General features: G+C 49.9%; 1 protein-coding gene across 2 annotated transcripts; it reads left to right on the forward strand.

The window, feature by feature from the left end:
• The first annotated feature begins 5,849 nt into the window (after positions 1-5,849).
• Positions 5,850-10,412, forward strand: LOC149340490 (uncharacterized). 2 transcript variants are annotated; one of them, XM_089549258.1, is made up of 3 exons: positions 5,850-6,144; positions 7,300-7,393; positions 7,904-10,412. In XM_089549258.1, exons 1-3 carry the CDS (start codon positions 5,992-5,994, stop codon positions 10,366-10,368), a joined length of 2,712 nt encoding a protein of 903 aa, XP_089405384.1. In that variant the 5' UTR covers positions 5,850-5,991; the 3' UTR covers positions 10,369-10,412. The 2 variants fall into 2 exon arrangements, with proteins under 2 accessions (XP_089405384.1, XP_089405385.1); XM_089549259.1 differs by lacking the exon at positions 5,850-6,144 and having other exon boundaries at positions 7,107-7,393; positions 7,904-8,009; positions 9,428-10,412.
• Positions 10,413-10,641: the final 229 nt, after the last annotated feature.

A 10,641-nucleotide genomic window follows, 5' to 3' on the forward strand; every position in this document is an offset into this window, starting at 1 on the left:
CTGCTCGGCTGCCACGACTTACAGGCCCAACAAGCCTTAATCGGGCGCGCCCGGACGGCGGCCACCGCCACTGGGGTTCTGTCGTGTCCGGTCGCTGTGTTGAATGCAGCGAAAGACGCACACGGTACTTTTAGACTTCGTTTATTTAAAGCTGAAGAGGGTGCGACCAGCGTCGACCGAGGCAGCAGCCGAACTGGCCGCCCGAAGAAAGGAGGGAGCGGAAAAGCGTCCACGGGAGGGAGTGGCTTCCCAGAAGAGGAGGAGGATGCGGGGGTGCGGGGGCGCACCATGGGGGGGCATCTGGCGACAGCGTGCCAGTGGTCGTTAGGAGGGGCGAGTGGTCGTTAGGAGGAGGTCGTTAGGAGGGGCGAGTGGTCGTTAGGAGGAGGATGCGAACTGTCGTTAGGAGGGGAATGCGAGTGGTCGTTAGGAGGGGGCGCACACACACAAAAGCAATAAGGGGACACAACACTTCCTTCCCCCTTAGAAAGTTGCCTGGTATCGTGCAGGGGGTCGGCGCTCACGCGTGGAGGCGCGCTGGCTTTGTGCGCTCGGGGGAGAAACACTTGTAGGCTGGCTGTTGTTCGCTGTGTCTCCTGGGTCTGTCCTGGGCGAAGTCTCTTCTTCCGGGAAGAGGTGCCAGGCTATGTGGGAAAATGGTGCACGTGTTCTCTCCGCTGGCGGACAGCTCTCAGACGGCGTCGTAAATCTACGCAGCTGGTTGAGATGTCGACGTGCTACTGTGCCATGTATGTTGACGAGCCAAGAGCGCAGGCCTATGCGTCTGACAATTGTAGCTTCCTCCCAGCGTGGCTTTTTCAGAAACTGTCGGGCGAGGACGCGCTGCCCCTCATTAAGCGTGCCGCAGCGCGGAATTGCTTTTTCTTCCCGGAACGTCTCTGCCTTTGGCTCGGGGAGGATGGCTGTGAGCTGGGTTCGCATTTCACGCTCGAACATCATTTTCGAGGGGGTCTCGCCTGTTGTGCTCTGAACCGTCGTGTGCTGCTTGAAGAGAAAGCGCGCAAGGCGGCGCTGCAGCGAGCCTGTCTGATCTCTTTCAAGGGCGCGTTTTAGCTCGGCTACGTAGCGCTCGGCTTGTCCGTTTGTCGCTGGGTGGTAGGGGGCCGATGTAACTGATGAGATCCCGTTGTCGCGATAAAACTTGAGGATCTCCGCAGACACAAACGGTGTTCCGTTGTCCGACACTACCTTGCGCGGCAGGCCGAACGTTGCAAATAGTGATCGGAGGTTGTCAATGACTGCTGCCGAAGTCGTCTGTCCCATTTGCCTTATCTCAAGCCACTTTGTGTAGGCATCTACGACCACAAGGAAAGTGCAGCCCTCAATTGGTCCTGCAAAATCAATGTGCAGTGTGTGCCATGGTGTGTCTGGCTTTTCCCATTCTGGGACAGGAGCTTTCGGCGGGGCGCTCCGGCTGCTCTGGCAAGGCTTGCATTCTCGCACCACTGTTTCGATGTCGTTGTCAATGCCAGGCCACCACATGTAGCTTCTGGCACACTTTTTCATTGCAACGATGCCCCGATGTCCGGCGTGGATGAGAGACATAGCTTGTGCGCGTAGTTCTCTCGGCATCACAACTCGGGACCCAAATATGATGCAGCCGCGATGGGTGCTCAACTCTGTAGCTCGCCTGCGGTAAGCGTCGAAGTTGTCCCCTTTGAGTTTATGCACGTTGCCTTGTTGAACAGCTGTGTAAACTAGCCGGAGAGCTGCGCACTTCTGCGTAGATGCTGCAACTGTGCCTGCTGTAAGCGGAGGTTCTGGCAGTGCTTCGAACATCAGAACGTCTCCTGGTGGAAATGGTTCGTCAACAGTTGCGTCTAGTGGCAGACGGCTTAGCGCATCGGCGTTTTGATGTTTACCAACCATGTTCTGGCTCGGCGTCTGGTGTATGCCGCATATCATCACGCCTAGTGGAGAAAACCAGTTTCTCCCTAGAAGGCTTGATCCTGTGCCCTTCACAACAAGCAGAGGTAGCGTATGGGTCTGGCCGTTGTAGTTAACCTGCACGTTGGCAGAGCCCAATAGTGGCAGATTCTGTCCTGACCACGTTCGCAGGTGCGTGTCGTCTTGTTGCAGGGCGGGTGCGTCAGATGGCCATGAAGTTCGGAACGTGTCCTCACTGATCAGAGTACAGGCTGCGCCGGAGTCCACCTCGAACTTAATCAGCTGGTGATGTACGCTTACTTCTGTAAAAATCTTCGGTCGCGTGCCGAGATTCATGGTGTTCAGGTCGTACAACACAGATGGTGTTGCTGATGTTGTTCCATGGAGATCAGATAGCGGCGTATTCTCTGAGGCGTTGACGCTGTGATTAGGCTGGGAAGGTGACTTTATCTTGGCAAGTCTCCGTTTCGTAATGCATGCTCTTTCGATATGCCCTCGCTTGTGGCAAAAATTACACGTGGCTGACTGGAATCGACATCCCTGGGGGTTGTGTTGGTCGTCACACCGCCAGCAGCGTTGTGCCTTTTTGACCGATTTTACAACAACAGAAGGCTTGCGCACCTGGTTGCTTGTCTGGTGTACCGGCTCGGTGTTCCGGCGAATCCCTCTCTGCTGGTGACCGGCGCTCTCCGCTCGAACGGCGATGTCGTAAGCTTTGCTGAATGTGAGGTCCTTCTCAGCGAACAGGCGCTGCTGCAGTGACTCGTCACTCAGTCTGCACACAAATCTGTCGCGTAACATCACGTCCAAGGGAAGCATGGTGGTGTTAGCAGAAGAAGCTGCGTCTCCCTCCTGCCCGGTAGCTGTTGTCGACAGCGTTCCAAAATTGCAGTCGGCAGCGAGCTTCTTGAGCGCGGCTACGTAGGCGCTCACAGTTTCTCCTTCCAGTTGATCTCGTCGTTGGAAGCGAGCCCGGCTGTAGACCTCGGATGGCCTTGGGTCGTAGTGCTTTTGCAGCGCTTTTACGATGTCGTCGTAAGACACTGCCGCTGGTGTGCTTGGCTGAATAAGGGCGCAGACAGTATCGTAGGTCTGCTCCCCGCACAGCGTCAGCAGGTTGGCCCTCTTCAAGGCTGGGTCTGTGATGTTGTTAGCTTCAAAGTAGAACTGAAGGCGTCCAACCCACGATGACCACGATGAGCCGTTGAACTCTGGTATCTGATTGGGAAACCCTCGCGTAGCCATGGCTTGTCAATAGCGTTGCGTAGCGCGGGTCGAATCCACTTTCTCGTCGCCACTGTCGTGTCCGGTCGCTGTGTTGAATGCAGCGAAAGACGCACACGGTACTTTTAGACTTCGTTTATTTAAAGCTGAAGAGGGTGCGACCAGCGTCGACCGAGGCAGCAGCCGAACTGGCCGCCCGAAGAAAGGAGGGAGCGGAAAAGCGTCCACGGGAGGGAGTGGCTTCCCAGAAGAGGAGGAGGATGCGGGGGTGCGGGGGCGCACCATGGGGGGGCATCTGGCGACAGCGTGCCAGTGGTCGTTAGGAGGGGCGAGTGGTCGTTAGGAGGAGGTCGTTAGGAGGGGCGAGTGGTCGTTAGGAGGAGGATGCGAACTGTCGTTAGGAGGGGAATGCGAGTGGTCGTTAGGAGGGGGCGCACACACACAAAAGCAATAAGGGGACACAACAGGTTCCAAACTAGGGACCTCCACCTAGTGCTTGTAGAGATCGGTCCCTTACGGGCTGATCCAAACAAACCTCCTGTCCCTTCCTAATAAATGTTTTCGCCACCCTCTCATGCCTGATTTCACCTGAACTTCGTCTTTCCTTCTTTCTTTTCTTCCATTCTTCCGCCGCTCTTCTTCAAACTCGGGACTCTGATAAAGAAATAGCCGAAAAGCGACGTAAACTGACGTAAACGTGGACTCCATGATTAACGGTAGTGCGCAGTGCAGCCTAGCCGAAATGAAAACTACCGCCAGTCGGACGTTGAAGGTCTCTATTAGCCGTCGTCGCTTCGTTTACGTTTGCACCAGAGTAACGATGGATCCCGTTCCCGACAACGAAGTTCTCGCAAAAGAACTGTGACCTGCACTTCAGCGACCTCAACCCCAAACAGCGTGTGGTGCTTCTGAGGGCTGAGGCTGCGGTTCTGGCAGTATAGTCTGAAAGCCTGTCTCTGCAACTGCGCGCGGACTGCACCACTGACTAAGCGAAAGCTGCGTGATTATACGTTGGTGCGCTAAATTGTGTGTTTGCAAGGAGGCCCATCTGCTTACATCTGCTTAGAGTCACTGGAAAAAATTTCAGAGTACCGCAAAGGTCGGAATTTGACTGGCAACACTGAGCGGCCACTGCCATTTACCTTCCAAGCCGACTGCGTCGAAGGAAGGTCGCCGTGTTGAAAGAGTTGATATTCGGTGACATATCGGGTTGAGTGTTCACTGAAGCGCTAATACTTCGTGCTCGGAGAAAATGGTTACTCAGAAGAGAAAAAAATATTGTTATTTTGTGCGAAGTAATGCAGCCGGCGGTTGTTTTACTCCGCGGTTGCGTTTACTGCAGGAACTGTACTATGATTGTGAGCAGCATCTTAGCGCTGCTATCGGGAGCTTGTGCACGCCTCCTTTTCCCCTTCCGCGGAGCAAGCTACGAAGGAAACATTTCGCCGCTCCGAGCAGCAAAGAGACAAGCTCGTGATTTTGGGCAGTGAGCATCGTGGACCGTCATGGGACCGCCGTCTCGTTCAAGCAGGACGAAACTACTTGACATTAGCTTCTTCTTCCCATCCACTCTAGGCTTCTCGAAGTCTTCAGCGCAAAAGTGGTCCTGCAAATGTTTATTGTACAGTTAGAAGAGTGATGCTGGTCACCCCAACGCTGGGCTGCCCAAGGAGGCTCCCAGGGCTTTTTCGAGTGAAGCCCTGTTTCAAATATGTGGAACAAGAAAAACATGGAATATAGCTGTAATAATAAGCTGAAACACCCAAATAAAGAGGCGAAGAAAAAGAATACGTTTTAAAGGTTTCTAAGTTTACGCAGTGACACTTAAAATAGCTTATTTGGGATGTAAACACGCATGTCGCCGCAAACACGCAGCTTCAAGGATTGCTAACATTTGACCCATTTCTATTTTTCTACCAGTCCCAACACAACTGAACAGAAAGCGGCCGTTACGTGAACGTAAGACATGCCCGACCATGCTTTTATTGACTGCGATCGTCACGGTCCGCGAAAAACAAGTGCCATGGCTCGAATGACTCGAGGCGCGGAAAGATCGTGCGAGTGCTTGGTGCACGTTAGGACGCGGAATTCTCGCGCGACAAATGTGCCTTCGCGTGCCACAAGCACGGAATAGTCGGAAGAGCCGCGTGTGTTGAGTAACAAGCGCGTACACGTGTACCCGCGTCAAGCGGGCAAGCTGCGAACGATCGCTGCACGACATGCGCGACGGTCTTGCTGTGAACACCTATTTTCTTAGTATCCTATCGCTAACACCGCGTGCACTGCGCTTACATACCTTCTAAAACAGCACCAAAAAGCACAAGCAAGGTGCACTTACCTCGCACAAGCGTGTGTTTTTTTGAAAACTTGAAGTTCTCCCGGCCGATTCTGTGCAACTACGCAGAACGACGCTCTCGGTCATTTTTCCCGGTCGGAATCGAGAAAAAAAGTCTTTCCGGACTCGGTTCGGTTGCTGCATCCGAAGGCGCTGCAGCCAGGCATGATTTCTTCAGTATCAAACACGAGAGCGACAGTTGCAACACGAGAAACGTCGGGAACCTGCGCTCTTCTCAGCCGGCCCGACCGGCGCTTGGAAGGTATATGGGACCCCAAGACCACGTGGTACGGTTGGACCAATGACCGCGTCGGCGGCGCGGGGAAAAGAAATGCGGTACTCTGAAAGTTTTTCCAGTGACTCTACATCTGCTTAGGGTGCCTCGATGCGCGCGCCCTCTTGGAGGGTGGTGCCATTCTTTGAAGGGGCGAACGCCGCCTCCGGAGCGGCAGCGGCCATTTCGCTCCCCACGCGTCGCCGCGGCTGCTTGGGAGAGGCACGTGCGCGGCGTTTTCTGGGACAAAATGCCCGGGTGTTGCGTGCCCCAGTGCACGAACCACTCACGAAATGAGTGGAAGATGTACCGGTTCCCTAAAGAACCGAAAAGACGGCTTCTCTGGCTCGTAAAAATCAAGCGCGACAAGTGGCAACCCACGGACCGCTCGTGTGTATGCAGCGTAAGTTATGCTTCTTCTGTATTCGTAGTTATTCTTTCATTTGCATGCTTTATACCGTAGCGTTTGTCAGTCTTGTATCCTAGATATCTGGCGCATATGCTTGCGTGTTTAACTCGTTTATTTCTGGGGCAACACGACATGCTTAGTTCTTATAATCTCTTGTTGTACATGTCGTACTGCGAGCGCGTAAAGATGTGCGCTCTTTGCTACCGGATCCTTGTGCAATTTCTTTTTTGTGCGCAGTGGAACGTAAGGGGAGCTCTAAGTTACCTTTTATGCTATGACATACAGAGCGCTTTGAGGAATTTTCTCGGCGTTGTATTCTTGTGCCGCTGTCCAACTCAGACGGTGTGCGTGCGTGCGCGCGCCCGTTTGTGTGTGTGTGTGTGTGTGTGTGAGAGAGAAAAAGAAATGAGGCGTATGACCAAGCAAGACGCATGTGTGGCCATGACAATCATGTCAGGACTCGTTATGACTAGTTTACTAACGGCTAATTGGTAGTTACTGCATGTATAAAGGCACGCTTAACTTGGTGATCGATATGTGTTTTGTGATCACGCTTGTCTAGACATTCGCTTTTCTTTCCCCATTCGATGACCGGTGAATTATCTGAACATCTGACTGGAGATGAGTGACGAGGATTTCATGACTGCGGAGCCCTTTAACAACGGAAATTTCTTAATGGTGATGACAGGATCAGACGAAAGAGAAAGCTGTTCCATTGAAGCTCCACAAAATTTGTGGACAGCATGATCGAAAGCGGGAAGTCGTGAAAAATCCAGGATTGACTTACAGCATTGCCTTCTTGCGCGCACATATATGAGTGCAACGTTTTATTTTTAAAGGAATTTCTTAGCTCACTGCCCATGTTCCACCTAAGAACCTTTAGTATCTTAACATGGGAAGCACACATCACAGTGTCCAATAATTTCCTCGCACTCTCCCCGTTTTTTTTTTTTTTTTTTCAGAAAGAAGTCGACGGTCTTTTGCCTCTTTCTTAGTATATCTTAACAAGCACCTGAATTTCACTTATAACTGTTTGGGCATATCCCTGTTTGTGTTACTTATTTTTAGCTGTTTAGAATGTTAGTGTGAAGCCCTCTCAATTTAAACATTAATAAGTTTGTCTGATCATTGCATGTTTCTGTGTTACAGGCACATTTTGAAGAAAGCGCCTTTGAGCAGAATAGGGCTGACGGGTGGAAAAAATTGAAGCCCAATGCTGTGCCAACGCTTTTTTCCTTCAGAGGTATAATAAGCCACATATTTCTACATTAACGAAAGTTTGCAACGCTTCTTTCCTAATCCTATTGCTTCTTTCATTCTTAGCCTGATTGTTCTAACTTAGTACTGTAATGACCGGCCATTTGTAGACTCACGTGGAGCGATTATTTTTTTTTTTCATCATACTGCAGACCCAGTGAAGGGTCCTAGCAAGAGGGGTAACAATTTCAGAACAAAACACAAAAGCATAAAGTGCAAAAACACGAACATAAAATTCACACAAATGTTTCTTCAGAGAATTAGGCGGCTCACATTACAGTAAGACTCTTCATACCTCCGGTCAATAGAATAGCTCGTTTTCATTTTTTACAGGGAGGTAAATCAGCCGCGCCTTCCGCCCAGAAGCATGATGCTGACAATTTTGCATTTTATTTAATTTTATGTCTAAACGTAGCAAGACTTGGAGCATGCTCGTTCGTAATGATAAAATAATGCACCATCTGATTTGCAGCATGTGTGGCCTCTCTTTTTTCAGCGATGCCTAAGCACAGGAAGCCGCCAAAGGAAAGGTTACAAGGGGTGCCTGCGGCAGCAGAGCAAAGGGGCACTCTGCAGCATCAACAGAGTGCTTCTGATACCACATCAACAGAAATTCAGGACCAATACGTCAACGACATGGCTGATATGCCACACACGGCAAATCAAGAACTGCAGCCATTGCCCAGTGACGACAGGGAGACGGCTCAAAGTCAGATGAACAACTCACCTCGCCCAAGTTCCATTCCAGAAACTTCAATACCCGCCACAGATGATTCCCTGCAAGTTGCCTGCGCACTTCGTGCAACCCGTGCAGAGAAGTGCAGTAACAGCTCATGTGCTACACTTAATAAACAGCTAGAGGACATGAAGAAAAAATACGCGAAACTTAGCGAAGTTCACAGCAAAACAAGTGCTACAAATAAGTCAATTAAAAGGAAGCTTCAAAAAATGGAAAAGGCCAGTGAAATGTTACGAAAAAAACTGAAGTTCCTAAATCAAGACCAAATGCGAGCCCTGTCTCGGAACAGCAACAAAGGTTCCACCTGGTCGTCCAAAACAATTAAACAAGCCCTTCAGATCAAATTTGCGAGTGGAACTTCAGGCTACGAAACCCTAAGAAGACTTGGGTACCCACTGCCTTCTAATAGGACTCTTGTCCGTCGTCTTCAGGGACTCAAGTTCCTACCAGGAATCTTAACTGAAGTGATTGACGTTCTCAGAGTAAAAGCAGAGGGCATGGAAGATATTGAAAAAGATTGTGTGCTTTATCTCGATGAAATGGAAATTGCACAAGGGTATGACCTCGATCGTGCTGAAGACATTGTGTTTGGAGGGAAAACATTTCCAGCAGTTCCAGATGAACCTGCATGTCATTGCTTAGTGTTTATGGTCGGAGGATTGAACACAAGGTGGAAGCAGGTAATCGCATACCATTTTACAGGAAGCTCTGTCGACGGGGGTCTGCTTAAGAGTTTTGTTCTGGAAATCGTGCAGCTTTGCGCTGACATTTCTCTTAGAGTGCTTGTGGTAACCTCTGATATGGGAGCGCCCAACAGAGCTATGTGGCGCGAGTTAGGTTTTTCTAGCCATAGGAATTCTAACACTGTGTGCTCAATCCCTCATCCGATGCTTCAGGGAAAGGAACTCTTTTTCACTGCGGACGCGGCTCACGTGATAAAAAATATCCGAGGTCAGCTTTTAAACTCTATTGACTTTACGCTGAGCGATGCAACTGTCTGCCAACATAGCTTACCCTCAAACAAAGTCAAGCTGGAGCACGTGCGCGCTGTCGTAGAATACGACTCTAGCAAAGAGCTGAAAATTGCACCCAAACTTTCTGAAGCTCATGTCAGCAAAGGCCACTTCACAAAAATGAAGGTCGGCATAGCAGTTCAGTTCTTCAAGGAATCCCCAGCCGCCATTCGTTGCCTAATAAGAGAGAAAGTGCTCGAACCAGAAGCTGAAACCACAGCATGGTTCCTGGAGCTCATCGCAAAATGGTACAAACTGATGTCCTCACGACATCCGTCAGTTGCACTTAGTTGGCAAGATATGGCAAAGTACCATGAAGCCTTGCACATGTTGCGCCTGGCAGTGGACACAATTCAAGGCATGCAGATGGGCAGCACATCCCAGTGGAAGCCCTCACAGGCAGGTCTCATGATTGCAACAACAGTTGTCCTTCGTTTGCAAGATATTGTGCTTAAAATGGATGGCTACAAATTCTTTCTCACCGGGAGACTGCTACAGGACTGCCTGGAGAATCTTTTTTCTGTTGTGCGTCACAGGAAACCCGTTCCAAACGCGTATGACATGAAATGTGCTTTGAAACTTGTATGCGTCAGTCAGTTTTTGCACACACCAGCAACCTCAAGCTATGAAACGGATGATTCTGAGTACCTGCTTGATATAATTTCACAAGGAAAAAAAGAGTACGTTGGAGATGTTGAAGAGGAAATTGACGATGGGGAAATTCTGTTCATTGAAGCACTGACTTCAATTGAGTGCAGTATTTTGCATCATATTGGCGGATTTGTTGTGAAAGGAATTTTGAAGAAAACGAACTGCGAGCAGTGCAAGGCTGCAATGCTTGGCTCGACGAACCATGAGCATGCATATTTAACTGCACTGAAAGAGTACGTCCAAGATGGTGAGAACTTGTGTTATCCGAGTGGTGCGGTTATGAGCCTTCTTCAATCCTGCGAAGAGCACTTTAAAGGAATCACGTCCTGGACAGACAATCTGTTCACCCTTAAGTCCCCTCTGAAGGCTGTCACAGAATATTTAAACAAGAACACACGATTCACTATGGAGGCCTGTCAGCAACACAAGGATTCTCTGGTAAACATACTGATATCAAGTTATGCAAGAGTACGGCTACGCATTCACCTGCGTCAGCTCGAAGCTGCGAGAGTCAATGGGCATGGAAGCAAGACATGCGCTGCAGTTAATTTGCAGTGAGTTGTAGCGCTTGTTTTTGACATTTTAAGGTTTCCGACCAAATAAACAAGCTATCACATCGGAAATCACTAATTATCGGATGCAGTTTCTTTTTTCATTGTTCAGAAACCGTGTGGCTGCTTTATTTTAGCGGCATCGATATCTGATTTATAGTAGTGAGCAGTTTACATTATATTGCTGCATAAGATATGCTAAACAGGGCTTATAGTCCGTGACTGCGTGAGTCAAAATTTAATGCTATAGAAACCATATGTGTGAAGCACCAAGTAATCT

The sequence above is a fragment of the Amblyomma mixtum genome, chromosome 6 (assembly GCF_055824585.1).
Source record: "Amblyomma mixtum isolate Tamu chromosome 6, ASM5582458v1, whole genome shotgun sequence".
In the NCBI taxonomy this organism is placed as follows: domain Eukaryota; kingdom Metazoa; phylum Arthropoda; class Arachnida; order Ixodida; family Ixodidae; genus Amblyomma; species Amblyomma mixtum.